Source organism: Lissotriton helveticus, chromosome 10 (genome assembly GCF_964261635.1).
Source record: "Lissotriton helveticus chromosome 10, aLisHel1.1, whole genome shotgun sequence".
Classification (NCBI taxonomy): domain Eukaryota; kingdom Metazoa; phylum Chordata; class Amphibia; order Caudata; family Salamandridae; genus Lissotriton; species Lissotriton helveticus.
Genome location: NC_136071.1, coordinates 207,701,503 through 207,719,836, shown reverse-complemented (window position 1 = coordinate 207,719,836; position 18,334 = coordinate 207,701,503). Strand labels below are relative to the sequence as shown.

The 18,334-nt window shown below is 42.6% G+C and overlaps 1 protein-coding gene across 1 annotated transcript in view; it reads left to right on the top strand.

The window, feature by feature from the left end:
- The window catches only part of BAIAP2L1 (BAR/IMD domain containing adaptor protein 2 like 1), a 558,841-nt gene that overhangs the window by 237,545 nt on the left and 302,962 nt on the right, over nt 1-18,334 (top strand). The window contains exon 6 of the mRNA XM_078665168.1: nt 1,040-1,177. Within this exon, the coding sequence (XP_078521294.1) occupies nt 1,040-1,177 (138 nt within the window). The remainder of the gene's footprint in view (nt 1-1,039; nt 1,178-18,334) is intronic.

Below are 18,334 nucleotides of genomic sequence, written 5' to 3'. Positions count from 1 at the left end.
GCGGAGCTGAACAGCGCCACCTATCTGCGTGCAAAGGTTTCCAGATCCAGTCTGATACCTGAGGATTAGTCCAAGGTAAGGAATCTGTGGATAGATAGTTTCTACCAGAGCAGGCATTACCGAAGGTAAGTAACTTGTTCTTTATGCCTAATGCAAGACTCATAGGAGCATAAGACTGCTTTATTGGCCTGCCATTTAAGTAAAAAAAAATTGAAGCAGTCCTCACTACAAATCCACCCCAAATTAACTGCTGGGAGGGACGCGGGGGCTGCAATGTACAATCTTATCAGAAGCTTTTGTGGGGCTCTGATCACTGAACCCAATTGTGTGACACCTTATGGTAGCTGAGGTTACCTGACTTATTGAAACTATATCACAAAAGTTGGCTACGCCTGCTTTTGTGTTCTATAACTAAGTAAAGAAGCAGCAGTACTGGCCCTGAATAGAGCAAATAGCCAGGCTGATCCCTCTTTGTGACAAACCAGGTAACTTGAAAATAGGATCACTGCCAGTCGCCCCCCATGTTTAAGTCAAACCAGCACTGCTGCGGTTGGACTGATGGGTCTAAAATGCCAGTTCTGAAACTCCAGTAGTAGAGATACAGTGATGGGAGTGCTCCCCCCCCCCCTCTACAGTCCAGAATAGAGCCTTTCTTTAACCATCCTTTGACCTCGGCCCTAGCATTTCCACAGGTGTGTGTAGTTTTGCTGCCTCTGTGCCAACAAAAAGAGTAGGGTAACTGGTATTTAATCCTACCTTCCATGCCTGAAGAGCATAGACAGTAGAATCGGTGATGAGACATGGTGGATATTGGGCTTTTCAAAGAGTCCAAAGCTTAAAGCATTGTTTATAGAAGAGCCTGACGATTTACTGATGTAGGACTTTCAGTCAGTTGTGCAGTTAAAGTTGTTTTACTTCAGTGTAACATGAACATTTGGAATTTAAAACTATCTACTCAATTAACGTCAGTGCCATGGAGTATTGATAAATGTTAAATCTATTTGCACCTATAAGCAAATAATTTCATTTTTTATTATAGGCAACTCTGAAAAAGTACCAAACTGACCACAGAAGTAAGGTAGACTCTTTGGAACGGTCCCAAGCAGACCTAAAAAAACTCAGGCGGAAAAGTCAAGGTGCGAGGAATGCAACAAAATATGATCACAAAGAAGCTGAGGTTTGTATTCTGTATTTTTATATGTTAAGCTAGAGTTTGTCATGTGTAATTGAGGGTATGCTTGCCTTTGTATTCTCTTTATTTAACTTCAGTTAGTGTACTTGATTTTGATATGGGAAAGTTAAGTTTCAGGTTGAGAAAGGGAGGGAAAGGTTGAATGGGTTTGAGATTGAAGTGACCCCACTGGTCATTTTTCACTTTAGAGTTTCCATAGTAACTATTAAGTAACTGACATTGTAAGCAATGCTGTATGGAACAACACCAACGGAGAAAAATAAATTACAACTGCTGTGCCTTTAACTTGTTACACTGTCAAAATCATGTTCTCTGGCATTAAGAGGTTGAATACAGATTCCCTTCATCAAGCTGAAAGCATTAACTGTAATGATTTGAAAAGAGTAAAGGATTAAAATAAAATATGTCAAGTAATTTCTTGGAGCATGACTGCTTCCTTTGCTCCTTTAAAATGCAGTTTATTTTATTTCAGTTTAAAAAAAAAAATTGTTAGAGATGATGCAACCTACAGGGTTTGCCGTAATTCAGTTGAGCGATATAGAATGTATATAATGTTAATAATGTTAAATAAATGAGTATGAACAAATACACCAGATATGAAGCAGTTCAGTGAAGAAGTGCCTGCATCCAGGAGCTGATTGGCTCCCACATGTGCTTCAGTTACCTTCAAGTGTTGTGTAATATAGTCATCTCTAACCCAGACATGTTTAGGAATTGAAGTGCCATTCACAAATAGCTGGGGAATTCTACCTAGCCAATGTCTAGGTACACACAAGCTAGCCAACAGTATTGCAACAAATGTGGTATCGTCCTATTTAGAGTAGATGTCAGGTTAAACGCCTAACACTATCAATTTGGCTAACTACTAAATAGGAGTGCAGAGCTACTTATTTAATTCCTGAAAGACTGTGGACCAGAAGCCTTCAATGTTAACAGTCTATGAAGATATGGAATGTATCAACGTTTAACGTGGAACATCTGAAACCTTGAGGGATATGGCGATTGCTCAAGGCATATATTTTTTTGGGTGTGATAGATCTCTTGAATAAATGTAAAATGATGAACCTGGAGGCGAGAAACACTCATAATGTTATCACCCATATATATGTGCTTTGAATAATTTAATCTTCCGTAATACTCTGTCATTTTATCAGTCCAACTATCGACCAAGTGTTGTACGTTTTCTGGCTGTTCCTCCAGAAAGAAATCTGGCAAAGGTGGGCTTGAAAATGTATATGACACCGTTCCCAAACAGACAGTATGGGCTGTCAATCAATTATCTAGGGGTTGAATACTGTTTTGGAATATAAATACCTTGCCTGTACTTATGTATCTTTTTATTTATTACTTTACTCCCAATTCAGCATCTCCAAAGCACTAACTTATATCTCACCCTATTCCTCTCTCAATATATCCTCTACATATATACCTTCAGTGTACTTTTGTAGCTTTATATTTTATCAGCATCTCCAGTGCACTACCTTGTATCTTACCCTATGCCTCTCTCAATATATCCTTTACCTCCCCACTCTGACTCGTCCCAAACCCCATTCTACTACGGTGATCCCCAAAATAACCCTTTGTAGACTCTTCCATTCTCTACACTACCCTGCATCATCTCAAACCTCCTTAACTATTCAGATCTCCCAAACAAGCCTTTCTAAACCCTTCCCTCATGTATCCATCCTAGACTCATCCGATACTTCATCTTTCTCCCTAATCCACTTTTAGAGACTCTTCTCCTTTACTCTTCCCAAACATCTTTCTACTGCTATGATTTCCAAATAAACCCTTTTTAGACCTTTCCCTCTACTATCATTTTCAAACCAACTAACAGACTTGCATGTCACCACTCAAATTAATTTAATATTTTCCTATACTAATTCACCACTAATCATTTTTGAGTTCCGAAGTAGCATGCTACTTGCCGAAAAGCACTTTGATGCCTCGTCAGGGGTAGTAAGCACTATATAAATACAATTACAGTAAGGGACTGAAAGCAAATGTAATTAAAATCTGCCAGATGAATGGCCAGGACACTGCTTTTTCTTCATTCAGCAGGATCATCCCAGCTGGCCGTCTAGTTACTATACTTATTTCAAAAATGGTGTGGCAGGGCTAGTGTGGTTGGTAGGATGTTGTGCGGGAATGAAGCAACGCTGCGTAGAATCTACCCATACATTTATCCAGGGTGATAGTCTATTGGTTAAGATTTTAGCATAGATCTTAGGATAACTCTTAACATGTGAAATATGGCGATATGACCCACCGTCTTTGCTATCTTTATCCTTTAAACAAAATGGCAAAATGAGTCTCCTTCTATGAAGGATGGAAAAGTATTTTTTAAACAAGTTCGATATTTGTAGGATGCAGGCTACTAGAACAATTGAAAATGTTGCATAGAATTCTGAGGTGGGAAGAATCTGGACCTAAAGCCTTACCCATGGTCAAGACTTGAAATAGCTTTTTTGATTTCATGCTTGGTGGGTGATTGTGGGTTCCAGTAGGACGATTTGAGTATTGATGATCCGAGGTAAGTTAGTTTATATCAGTTCAGCACTACCCAGACCATCATTTCAATATAGAGTGGAATAATATTTATGAAAGACTGAAATGATGCAATTTCTGTCCCAGATTTCTGACCTCTTTGAATCTTGTATAACCTCCATGTTATTACCAATAGATTGTTTCTTGAGCTTCAAGTCTAAGATTCTTCAAATATTCCCTGTCCTGAAGCAAACTAAGACCGAGCTGAGTAGCTGTCCGAATAGCTTTGTCCTATAGGTTCTTTTTGAGCATCATTTTAATTGTATTCTTTTTGTTGTATATCATTTCCCTCCTAGAGGGCGGTGAATTGGTTTGTATTGAGGATGTGTGTTCAGTTTCAAGATTAAGAACAGATATTCTAAATTGTGCTGCACCCCATTTTGTCAGTTTAACCCTAGGTATTGAAAATGTAAGTGGTGGACCTCTGAGTGCGTTTAGGCAAATTGAGTGTTTGTATTGTCAACGCTCCGTCCATCGCCACCTTTGGTTTTTCTGCGTTTAGGCAAATCACACTCCATGAATGTGGTGTTTAAAATAGTTTAGTTCCATCAGTGATGGTTTTGAACATATATGCTTGATACTTTGGGCTAGAGAGAAGGTTTCTGTCAAATGTCCACTTGAAATGTTTGATCAAAATGGGTTAAGATCCAACATTATTTTGGGCTATTATTAAATTGAGTAGAAGGGGCACATATGTTGTGCGACTAAGAAAAAATCACTGTATGCTTACATTTTGTGTGGAGCAGAATAAATTATATGTAAAGCCTGGATAATTTGGGTGAAAATGATGGCAGCAGTCCTTAACCCCATATGAAGTCATTATGTGGCGAAGCACGGTATGTTCCATATGTGAGGAGCCCCTAGGATTAGTTCTGTGAAGATTGGGATGAATAACTACATTTACATCCCCACAAATGATATTGGGACCTTCCCAAATGACATTCTTTCAAGCATGATCTTTTCAAAAAAATATGTCACAAGTGTTGGGTGCATAAAGCAGACATGGCTAATAGACATTCTCTCAGAAAGCCAGCTGTCACTGACATTGATGCATTGCCAGTCTTGACTCTATTAAGAACGCCAACCTCCTGAATGGTAGATCTTGTGAGTTGCCTCCAGGATTGTAAAAGCGAATTGTCTTTGCTTGTGTCTATCATATTCTATCAGATGTTTTTCTTGAAGACATTGAAACTTCAGGACAATATATCTGAGCTCATTCTGCACATTCCACAGCTTACCAACAGATTGCAGAGTATTAACATCTCAAGATAACATTCTAATGCAATAAAATGAAGTTGTAGACGATTGACACTGAACTATATGTATGATCATTTTGGTGTTGCCACAGAATTTGCCTTCCATTTTTTCTGATGTAACCCAATGCCTTCCCACCGATTTCTGTCCCAAGTCCACCCGTACCCACCCAAACAAAGATTTCTAAACCCCTGGAGGTTCTCCTACCAAATGTGGGCTACCACCAAATTTGAGCATAACTTCCTTCTTCCCTAAAAGGTGCGTTTAAAGAGGGAGATTATATACCTCTTCCATGAGTGGAAAGAAAACAAATCTTAACCGCCTATATAGAAAGAGAAGAGGAGAAGATAGTAAAAAAGAAAAAAGGCAGTTAATTGCCCTGAGTTTTCAGTCGCCATTGGATAACCGCGCAGTGATCCAAAAGTGCCGGTGTGGCAAAAGTATCTGAATTGCAACAAAGAAAAAAGGATGAGTCTTATATACAGTTTTCACCTGAATCAGTTCCTGTAAAAAGATTGTGCTCTTGTGGCCTTGGAAGGAAGGGATTGGTGGTGCAGAGACTTGAAAAATATTTGGTTTACAATATCCACATTTCTGTCACTGCATTTCTGAAAGAAAAGTCCCTGTAGTCTACTGGGCCCTAAGGTCTCCGGACCTTGAACACAGGCAAAGATGAAAGCTGCACATCAAAATAATTGTAATTACCTCTGTATAATAATCATTTCTTAGGAGTCAATAATGAGATTTGATGTAAGTTGTAAGGGTTAAATGCTAATCCTTTAGTAAATATCCTTTTATCAATACAATATATAACATATAAAGCGTGTTCCATAAGTAATTCCCTATTCTAAGAATTGAGACAAGAAAGGTAGTTCGAACCATAAAGAGTTCGAAATCGACAGGTGTAAGCATAAAGCTGAAAGCAGTACAAATAACACTTCCCATGAAGAGGAGTTTAGAATATTCAGTGGAGTCTTCAAAGGTAAAGCATAGATTCTGGTGAATGGGGAAATATATGGGTCTCAGTGAATAGCTCGATGAAGAGCTTGGAAAAGTCTGCTCAGAGCGCAGAGAATATGGGTAACGGTATGAAAGGAAGCTCACAGGGAAGTCACCTGGGAACGTCTGCCACACAGCCTTGGAAACAGGCACTATTATAATATTTCGATATCTACAGCTAATACAAATGTTGCTGAAGTCGAGACTCTTTATCCAATCAGAGTACAATGTCTTCATTGGAACGGACAGCTTCTACTGTCTAAGTTACGTTTAAACAAATGTCTTACAGACCTTTTAAAATATTGTACAAATTGAAGTTTAGTGCCCACTATTCAGTTCTCAACAAAACAGTTCATAGAAGGTTAGTGCTCACTATTCAGTTCTCAACAAAACAGTTGACGGTTAGGTCTGACATTACATACATGAAATCATCACTTTTTCAATATCCTAACTCACAAGTCATGTTTATAAAGAAACATCTAAATACATTTTAACGACATTATTTACTACACTATTGTAGTCTGAGTAATCTATTTATGGGAAGGTCAAAAACTATCCTTCCTAACATTAATCAAGCTAGTTCAGCACCTTCTCTCATTGTACTCTTCACATCTTCATATTACCAAGAATGTTGGCCTAAGATCCGTAAAAGAAAAGAAAAACTGCATTCAAAAGCATTTCTAAGTAACATGGCTCACTATGAAAGTCTAGTACTCCCATTTGACATTTTTAAAATGTGGCTTCTCATTTAAGGCCTACACGTTATTTCTACATGTTAATTGCCTTAATTTGCATTTAGTAAAAGCTCTAGCATAATCGACTGTTGCAATTGCCATCTCAAGATGGCAGCATGAAATGATGTGTCTGTGCTGAGTAGTAAATGCCCCCCTTATTGTCCCACTCCTTGCTGCCTTCCATGAGTCCAAAAATGAAATTTCTTCCCTTTGTGAGCTCAACTTATTCTGCTATGTTGACATTGGCTCGCAGCTTCACTTCTGTTAGTCTTGGCAGCCACCCACTGCTACCTCTGAACTTCTAGGGCACTCTCCATCCACCAAAGGAAAACACCGTTCCTCATGGAAAGCTGCCGCAGCCCCCATGAAACGTAAGGGACCTTGTTTCTTGACCTGTTGAAGGAGTAATAAAAATGAAGGTAGCACCGCATCATCCTCACTTGCACACTTCCACACTTCCAGCCATAGAGGCATCAGGACCATTGGAAACTGCATCTCCTAAGTCCTCAATGGCCCCTGCTGCTAGGAGACAGGCACTGAAGGATTTTTTTCTCATTTTTGATCCAGCACTTCAGCTGCACCAGGGCTGGGAGATTGACACTTGTCTTGTCTCTGATTGCACAAGAGCCCAGGATCCGCAAGACCTGCATTCTTAACAGTCCCTGTCTCTGTATCACTACAAGCCAGTGAGAAAGACTGGTCCCTACTGGTAATTTTCAGAGCTCCAAGCAAGTAAAGGCACGGCTAATATTTCTGCTAGTGGGGTTGTCTGCCTAGGGCGTGAGAGCACTCTCCAGGTATTAACCTGGAATATAAATGGTCGCAGATTCAAGGGTAGGCGGAGGTTAGTACTGAAATATTTGGAGTAGTCTAAAGCACAAGTCATTAGCCCTTTCGTTGCGCCCGTCGGCCGACGGCCATCGCGAGCACTACCTACGTAGTGCTGCGCACGTCCGTTGGTTGACACGGCCCCGCCCACTCAATGGAACGCCGCCGCGGTTATGCTACAAGAAACCCATTTAAGTGAAAGGAGGGAAGTGTATACAAATATAAAGTGGATAGAGGGCTATGCAGTCTCAGATCAAATAGAGTATTGTAAGGGGGGCGATATTGATTGGGGGGGCTCTGGAATTGATTAAATTGCCTTAAAATCGACAGTTCAGGAAGGTGGGTTATAGCAACTCTAAGGTGTGCTGGTATAGTATTTACATGTGTGGCCTATTATGGCCTAATGTAGATGACCCTCAGTATATAACCGAATTACACCTGCTATTAGCTGGAGTCACCACTCCCATTGTTATTGGGGGAGAGTTTAACACCCCATTAGATCCATTACTGGATAGATCCACCCACAGGGCTAGTGGACAGGTTCAGGCACCTAAGACAAGGCAGGCCCTGAAGCATATGATTTACGAAATGGGTTTTGTGGACATTTGGAGGCAGCTAAAAGGGAAAAAACGAGGGTACACCATCCATAGTAAAAAATACTCCCATTTTTCCATACTAGATTACCTATTAGTAGACCGATTGTGGGCAGGGAAACTTAAAGATATAAATATTTTACCAGTTCATGTCTCAGATCATGCCCTGGTAAGTGTTCCACTAGTCGGAGTGAGAGTAGGCTTTAACACGAGATGAACCTTAAAAAGATCAATTCTATTAAAGGCGGAGGTGTCCGCTACTGTGAGGGAAAGGGCTAAGGAGTTCTTTTTTGAGAATGCCCGGTCCGCTCCCTTATATATAATATGGGACTCCTTTAAGGCATATATGCGAGGGGTATTGCAAAATCAAGCATCGTATTTAAATAAACGTGATAAAGCCAAACTGAAGTGTCGGGAAGGGAGAGTCGGTGAGTTGGAATTAAAGGTGCAGTCTCTCGATCCCTCCCAGAACAGGGAGCCCTTAATCAAACAATTGAAAGAGGCAAGACTAAATTATAGAGTGACCCTTGAGACCAAGTACAATGAGAAGTGGGTGACTGGTAACATGGATTTATTTGAATATGGGGAGAAGGCCGTCGCGCTGCTAGCCTGGAAGGCCAGGACCGATAGGCCCCGGAATCATATTTGAGAACTAATTATTAATGCCCAGGGGGATATTTCAAATAAGGAAGACCAGATTAAGACTCGCCTGGTCTCCCTTTTCTCAGAACTATACACTGAAGAAATTAGGCCACAACAGGGGACATTAAAAAATTGGCTGGAAAAATTGGATGTTCCAGTCCTCTCAATTGATGGCAGGGAGATAATAGAAGCCGAAATCACCGAGGGCGAAATTAGAGAACAAATTATATACCTAAAAAGTGGAAAGGCAGCAGGCCCGACTCATTGTCAGGAGAACTATATAAACCAATTGTTGACAAAATAAATCCAGATATGGTAGTACTGTTCAACTCGATTTATAAGGGGGAGGAAGAAATCCCAGCTTAATGGAAGGAAGCCATAATCACGATGATTCTCAAGCCTACAAAAGATCCGAAGAGTGCGTATTTGTACCGGCCCATCTCCCTGCTAAATGTTGACTATAAAATCTATGCTGGCATTTTGGCGGGGAGATTGGCCAAGGTAGCTCCCCAGCTAAACCACGTAGACCAGAAGGGATTTGTTACCAAGAGACAGATATAGGAACTGACCCTGTTCTTGATTGGGATTATCGATTTAGCAACCACGCAATCGTTTACCTTGGCTGTAATTACAATAGATGCTGCCAAGGCATTTGATCGCATGTGTTGGGTATTTTTGTGGGCGGTTTTGGAATCAATGGGTATTAGTAAGGGCTATATAAAGGCTATAAAAAAATCAATATCAAGGACCTACAGCCAAGAGTTTGGTGAATGGAGCCTAGACTGAGCTTTTTAAGATCACTAGAAGTATGAGGCAGGGCTGTCCACTGTCTCCCCCTCCTCTTTGACATTTATATTGAACCCCTAACCCAGCTCCTGCGGAAGGATGAGCAGATAATCCCTATTCATTTGCTTGGTTTCTGTAGCAAAATAGCCCTATTTGCAGATGATCTTATAATCTATACTTCCGACCAGATAGAACGATACTAAGGATGGAACAACTAACTAAGGAATTCTGGGAAATCTCTGGTTATCTAGTAAACACTACCAAAATGGAGGTGATGGCTTGGAACTTAGATGGGTGGGACGATAGAGGGTGCGTTGAGATGAAATATCTAGGGATTAATATAGTTAAACAGATAGTGATATCCTGGCCCGGAATTTAGTTAGAGTGGGAAAAGAGACCCTTGCTAGATGGAAAAACCTCCCTCTTACTATCTACGGGAGGGTGAACTTAATACAAATGTCCATCCTCCCCAAATCGACATATATATTTAACTGCATCCCGCCAAAATTCCCTAAAGAAATGATAAGCAAAATACAAGAGAAAATAACTAGCTTTATCTGGGCATCTCGAGGAATACGTCTCTAATGGAAGAAGCTAAAAAGACGGATCCGTGGGGGAGGTTTTGCTCTGCCAGATCTCAAGATTTACTATATGGCATTCATTCCAATTTAAAAACTTTTGAAAGCTTATAGGGGACCCCGACTCAACCACCTGGGGCTTAATATTGCGGGAAATGACAAATGAGTTTGGGACAGCATTTTTGTGTAAGTTTGGAGCTCAGAAATTTGTTAAGGACGTAAGATTAAAAGTTTTAACAGCATCCTTAAATTTATGGTTTGCAATGAGGAAGATGCTAAATATAGGGTACTACTCGAAATTTTCCCCTATTTGGGACTCTCCCGGTACATCGGAATGTCTAAAAGATGGCTTGGCATTACCATTGAAGCAAGCGGGATGACTAATGGGCTGAAAACCTATTTGAAGGGAAACTGGTCCCCTGGGAAGTACTGAAAGCCAAAACCGAAAATAGTTTATCGAAATTTAAATGTATTCAGTTAACTTCCTGGCTCTCTACAATACCTCGAGCGATAGGGTCACAATGGGACTTCGAGAAAGATATCCAAGACACAAGGGCAAAAAATAAAGAAGTCTCCAAGTGGTATATGCAACTGATGGAAGCGGAAGATAGAAAATTAGACTCCCCCCCCCCCCCCCCCCCCATTTACCATCTGGCAGGATGCACTCCAGGAAGAAGACCTGCAAATAATTTGGAAGAGCTCTCTAAAAATGCTATACTCTTTAGTTACACCAGCAAATTTCAAAGGGCATCACTTTTTTTTTTACAATAAATGGACTGTACTGGACACCACAGAAAATAGCCACGTTTGTATTTCATCCAATTCCTAGTTGTAACAGATATAAAACACCAAAAGCCAATGATAGTCATATTAATTTTACATGCCCTGAAATAGAGCAATATTGGAAGGTGGTAGAATCTACTGTCTGTGACATCTTGAAGACACCACTAACATTGACAGCGGCTCTTGTGCTCTTCGGGGTGAATCATGATTTGGAAATAAGGTTAGATGGTAAATCTAGGGGGCTGCTTTTCTACTTGTTACTGCTGGCCAGACAAGAGATCTGTAAACACTGGACAGATTCTGCACCACCACACCCTAGTGCCTGGTTGGCAGCGGCCAGGTGGACATGCAAAACTGCAACAGATGGCAATGTACCCCGAACAAGGGATTTGTGGAAGGTTTTTGTGGACTGGCTAAGTTAGCTGAGATGCTTTCTCCTTTCTTTTTTTCTTCTCCCAGAGTCCTATGATTACAGCAGAATATGGCAGAGATGTCTATCCCTCTGGATGAAAGAACTGTCTGGCTGAGAAAAGGCAAGGGTCCATACGATATAAGGGCACCAGGAAATGGTCCTTGACCTGTAAGATGCCATGCTGACTTGAGGACAATTAAAAAAAAAAAAACTGAAAATATAATTAATACAACAATTGACCCATTTATATTAGACTAGGCACAAAGGACAGAGGTTTTGCAGTGGGCCTAGTAACACCCCCTTCAGATCCTCCTCTGCCATCCTCGTGCCGAGTTAAGCTGATGGCTATACACTCTCTATAGTGATATCCATAGTAAACATCTTGCAAGCATCTACAATTCAGATTTCCTCAGACCTTAAAATTGTACAACCACCCTCTTAGTTGAACTCACAAGCCAGTCACTCATACTCTCAAGAGTCAATAGAACAACTGGAAGCTTTCCTTTTTTCTGTCGGAAATCTCGGAGCAGGGTTCTGAGTTGATACAGATTCGGATACGGAGAAGATGAAAGCCATGAGACTGGCAAAATGAAAACTAAACAAGAGTATGCAGGGCTGCGTGTTGGAGGATCTTATGGAAAAGAATAATCCTTCATCTATTCCAATTTTCAAGGCCCACAATCCATGTGATACAGAGGAGGAAGCCATACTATAAGATCATGATGCAGAGCACTTGCCTCCAGCTTTCAACAACTCGACTCAGCTTTCAGTTTATATTAAGAACGGTAAAACAAAATCTAGCACCCGTCTGCAGGGGCCCGGCCTCAGACTATGCCCATTCCGTTGAAGCTCAACTCACCCTCGTGCCAATGCTTGTCCTGCTAAGCTCTCACAGAGAAGAGTATTGAAAAAATTCATGCATCAATGTAAGATGCTCATCTTAAAACTCTAGCTACCCTGTTTAAGGTATACAACCCTTGGTGCTTGATCAAAAGAAATGGCTGCTGGAGAAGAAATCAAAAGACTTGACGTATAAGATGAATGATGTGGACAAACATATGCAACATTTTCGTGCACCTTTTCCAGAACTGGAAGATTGGGAAATACTATAAATCCCCCCACCTCCACAAGCAGCCGCTTTGAATAGTTCTAAAGAATGTTCCCCATTTGACAGTCCCTGCGATTGTAAACTGCTTGCTGTTAAAGAGTAAATCTATCCACTTACTCTTCAGTTCAAGTGTTGTGAACATTCCTTGGTTACCTATGCAGATGTTAATATGGTGAGTAGATTTGGATGGTTGAGGAGAACAAAGAAGGCTGAAAATGGAGATTGGATTGTTATCACATGTAGACAGCCTACTCAAGTAGCGTTAAGTCAAATTTTTACTTTATTCGATTAATGCAAATTAATCATAAAAGTTCATATATACATCACAAATGTATACAGTAAAAACGTCAATAAGAACAGTTAAAAGCCAGTTAGAAATATTTAAAAATATTTAAAAAACAATTCATCTCAGCAAATGTACAGTTTCCTGGTTTTCAGCGACAGACAAAGAAAGAAGGCAACAAAGAAGTAGGTTAAAGGATTGGACAACATTAGTAAAAAGTACAGGGTCACGCGACATTGTCTAAAATTATGCATGCTCATAATTGGAAGTAAAAATCTCTCCCGGTGTTCACAATAACATTTTTAGAAAATGAAAATGTGCAAATCAGATTTGATCGAGGAACCATTGCCAGGACAACATGAAAGATCATGGGTAGAGTAAGTGCCCACCGGAAAGCCCAACATACACGAGATGAGGTTAAGGCGAAATCTAATTAAGATAAATCTGTGGCGAGGGTTTATAACAATGTTAAATAGGATGATTTCCCCTCACTCTACAGTGGGCCTTCCAGGTACTCTCGAACCGTGGCTTTATTGATCCGGGCAGTGAGTCTAGCTTCGGACATGAACTTTAAAAATCTGGCTTTTAGGCCTTTTTTCGATATAATCAAGCATGTTTCTGTTATTTTACAAAGTACCTAGGTCCAATGCATGAAGAGTGTTTTTGACATACGTCAACCACGGTATCCTCTAGTGACAAACAATCCACAATAATCTGTTAGGTGAGGTCAACTGTCTCTCTTCTCCATATGGAGTACCAGAGGAGAATTGGTGCAACATTTATCTGATCAGTAATGTAGGAGATATTCAGCTCATGATGTAAATTAAAGTTAAAACAACTAATTGGGAGGCTCATCATTTTTTTCCAGAAGGAGTTTTTGATTGTTTGTATCAACTTTACATTCGCATAACCTCATACCGAGGCTCCATAAGATGCTACGGAACTTGAATTTGCCCCATATACTTTTTTAACCATATCTAAATGTCTTGAGCCCAGCTCTTTTATAAACAAGTAAATAGCATCAATGCTCATTTCTAACATAATCCCTCGGTTTGACACCATATTGGACCATGATAACCTATGGTCAAAGGTCACCCCAAAGTATGAAAACAGCTCCTTCTGAGCCGCTTTATGGTCGGAAATAAGGAAGGGGGATTGTTCAGGTTTTGACCTGCAACTAAAATAAAGGACTTAGCCGTGTTTGTTTGTAAGTCCAGGCTTTGCATGAAGTTCACATAAGTATCTAGCAATTTTTGTAGGGCCCTTTCCTTGTGTGCGATTAAAAATGCATAGTCTGCGTACAGTAGGATTGGAATATGCGTTTTGGTTATTGTAGGGACTTCCAGGGTTGATACTAACAATTGGGCCTCTACTCCATTAGTATATAAGGAGAACACAAAAAGGGGAGAGGATGCACTCTTGGTGGACCCCCTGAGTAATTGAAACCATCTGGTGCACACTCCCCCTGTTGTCCTTGGCGTATGCAGGCTTCGGCCTTTAAACACAACTCCTTTATAAAAGTGATTATTGCTTGGTCTACCTGCATTTCCTTCATGATCCTCCAAAGATGGGAATGGGCAACGCAGTAGAAAGCTGCGCTTAGGTCCATGAAGGCCATATATAAATTACTTTGTTTGGCACGGGTATACTTTGCTGTAAGCAGATTCAGGTTAACACATTGATCTTGTATGCCTCTACCATTTTTAAAGCCATATTGGACCTGAATGTTATATTTGTCGCTGCCCTGGCCTCCAATATATTTAATAATACTTTGCCCATATGTTTCGCCGTGCTATCAAGGAGGGACATTGGCCTATAGTTTCTGGGGTCAGACTCCGCTCCCTTTTTATGGATGGGTATGAAAATCGCTCTATTTCATGATACAGGCGGGCCCACTTTGGCTATTGCATTAAACACATTAGTAAGCACTGGCCCCCAGAGTTCACGATAAAAAAAGTATTTTGGGGTGCCAGCTAGACCTGAAGCTTTGTTACTGGTGCATTGCGCTAGGGCTTTGCTTATCTCCAAATAATTAGCAGAAAGCACGGTATTGGATGTCACTACGAAATCGTCCCCCAGCGCCCGGGAACCTTCCCTTTTTCCATAAAAATGTTCTGAAGTGCTCCACCCAGGCGTCCTCCTCCACATAATTGTCAAGGTTGGGATCTGTGTGTGGTTTAAAAAAAGGGGCGTTAACCACTGCCCTGAAGTCCCTGGAATTATTTGTGGCCGATGCTTGGAGTAGTTTTTCGCAGACTTCTTCCTTCAGTTTTTTTAACCTATTCTTTCTATCTGTGGTATACATTAGGCGGGTCTGTTTAACCAGGGTTGGGTTTCTTGGGACGCCCTTGAGTGTTCTCTGTGAGTTGGTATGTGCTTTAGTGCAGTGCCGGTCAAGCTCTTTCTGTCCCTTACTTTTCATAGTCCCACCACTCTTCGTAAGGTTCTTTTTTACTTCTAGCAGAATGGATTCAAAGGCCACGATGGTACTCGTTGGGACCGGATTTCAATCTAGACAATTACAATTTCTTTCTGCCTGCTCGCTATTACCCGAGGGGTGAAAACTGCCCTATCAATTCTCTCCCACTTCAGTATTATCCCATTCTTCCTTGCGACGTATGGTTTTATATGTGTGATATTGGAACCATAGATTCCCTCCCAACACATTTGGCAGTGTACGGCTGCCTGGTTGCTAAAGCCTAGAAATGTAGCCGTAGTGTTACTAAAGGCCCCCCTCAGGGATGCTGATGCCATTATAAATTCAATAGTGGAACTAGTCAGACTAGAGCGGAAGGTATTTAACGGAAGGCTGGTGATTTCTGACAAAGGGTTCAGTATCTCCAATTTTTTTGTGATAATGAGCTGATTTAATACATTACCATACTGGTTATGGCATAAATGCACACTACCCCCTCCGTCTTCGCCTGTTAGGCCACATATTGAGTTTAAAGCAAAGGGGCTTGAGTGTACATTATAATTGCCCATCCATAACACTCCTAGATCTTTTTTGCAAGAGTTAATTAACAAGTTTATATTTTCCTCCACTAAGGTTGCAACCATATACATCTCCCCCCCAAAAAATATTGTTATAGAAATTAATTTATACAACAGTGTTGCCATCATGACCTTTCAAGTGTGGCATATTAAAATAATGAGAATCATTGTGGGAGGAATGTACTTCAAATCTTAAGGTATTCTTTAATAGTGTCACAATGCCACCCCTTGCCTGACCAGACTCGGAGGCAATGGCGGGGTATAATACGATCTGTAACCATCTATGTGGATAGGTCTAACTACCCAAGTCTCTTGGAGGCATTCTAAATCAAAGGTAGATGTGTGCTTTAGCCAATCTGGATCCAACAGTTTTAGTCCCAGGCCTGCAACATTCCATGTGATGGCTGTAAATTTATCTGTATCTTTTGGGAGTGGAATTTGGGAGACCAGACATTCAGGGGTACCCATAACTACTGCAATTTGAGTCCCCTCCTTGGTTTTCGTCAGTCACAGGCATCCAAGTCCGACAACACCATGAATCGGTTGGAGGTTGGTACAAGTGGTGCTTTAGAAACTCCACATCTTGTGCACGTTTGGATTTCCGACGAGGGTAGAATTGAAATGTGGTCCCCTCTTCCATTTGTGTATGACTGATGCAAGAACAGTTTAGAGAAAAAAGCCAAGTGATAGGGCAAATATTTGTGTTGTTGCTGTCGGCATATTAGGCAATAAATGTAGTCTTTTTTCTTCCATAGTCGGTGTCTTAAGAGTTAAAACTACACAGTTCCCCAAAATAGATTTATCTTGATTGCCCAGCCAGGTAACTCTTCGTGCCATTAAGATTTTAAAGTGCCCCTCTGTCTGATTGTTGATAACTTTATGAATCCAATATCTGGCTTTGTGGATTAATTGGGTGGTGGTTTCTAATTGATCGCTTTTTAGTTCAGGGGTCTTTTCCAAAATAACCACATAGGGACATGCAGCTGATGGGAGTTCTAACCTTGGCCCATCATAAGTCCCCTGTGCAAGGCGTGGGCCCCCTGTCTTTGGGGCAAAAATACCCTAATCTACATCTTGTGGTTGAGGCTGGAATCGGGTGGCCGTCGCTGACTCTGCGGTTCGTCTCGTACTTAAACCCAGAGGTGGGTGAGCGTCCGTGATCTGGGGTGCAGTCTTTGTTTTCTGAAAGAGACACGTTGGTGATAGATTCCTTACCTTAGAATATCCCCAGGCGCCAGACTGGATCCGGAAATGTTTTGCGTAGCAATACCCATGCACGTCGGTAGGCGTCGTCCACGGCTCCGCGTCCGTCGTCGGCGTTGTGGGCGCCGTGATGACGTCGTCGGAGTACTTAGACGCCGCCTCCGCGTGCTGACGTCAGTTCTTCTTTTTTCCGCGCCAGCTAGTGCAGATCTGGAAAAAGTTGTACCCTAGTCACTTTTTGAATAAGCTTTTGAGATCTTTTTTGATCCATTTTTGAAGTCTATTCGACTCCGACGGTGCCGGTAGGGATGCCCGGGTTTAAACCCTGCGCCGACTGCAACCGACTGATGTCGGTTACCGACCCCCATCACCGGTGCCTGCACTGTTTAGGCCTGGACCACGACGACAAGTCCTGCTCCGACTGCCGGGCCCTGACGTCTAAGGCTAGACGGGAGCGGTCCCGTAAGCGACTCGAGCTTCGGCAGTCCACCCTGGTCGAGGGACCGGTCGCGGGGCCGGAGCCACCACAGTTCCGGGAGTCGTCATCGGTCTTCAGGCTCGAAGTCTTCAGGTAAAAGGCACAAGAAGTCAAAGAGGCATCATCGCTCTTCTGACTCCCCCCGACGCTCGAGCGACGTGACCGGGGGTTCAGGCGACACCGCCCACGCGGCTCCGCTGGAGCCGCAGGTGTCGCGGCCTGCTCCACACCCGCCGGTCCCTGGGCAGGACGCGATGCCGGGGGAGATTGCTGACTTCCTCATGGCCATGAGGTCGCTCGCTCCTCCGTCTGGTTCCGCGGCACCTTCGGGCCAAGCGGCTCCGACTGGGTCCCCACGCGGGCCGGGGGCTTCGGCCGTCGGCGACTTCGGTCCCGATGCCGCAGGGCCCCTCTGGGTCCGGTTCCGTATCCGAGTCGCCGCCGGTCTACCTCACGACCTCGCCGGCGTCGGTCTTACGGGTGTCGCCCCCGACACCGTCCCAGGACGACGTCGTCCCTGGTCCTGCCCTCGATTCGGGTCCGGCGCCGGAGCGGCGCCGCTCTCGACGCCGATGGGAGATTTTTATTTCCATGATCCGACCCCATCTTTTGAGCCTGAGTACCAGGCGGTGGGTGATGAGGAGGATTGGGAGGGGTCTGACGACCCTCTGGCACGTGAGTGTCAGTCTTCTGCGGACAGGGGGAGGCCAGTGGTCTGGACACTTCACCCAACACTGGGTTTGTCTCCCCTCCTAGCGTGGCTATGGAGGAGGGGGCTTCTTATAGCGTGGTGCTGATGAGGGCGGCCAAGGCCCTGGGCCTTGAGCTCCCCATCGCGGCCGTGAGGACTAACCTCCTCACTGAGGTCCTCAAACCGCAGTCAAGCTCGGCCGAGCCTCTGCTGCCGTTTAATGAGGCCT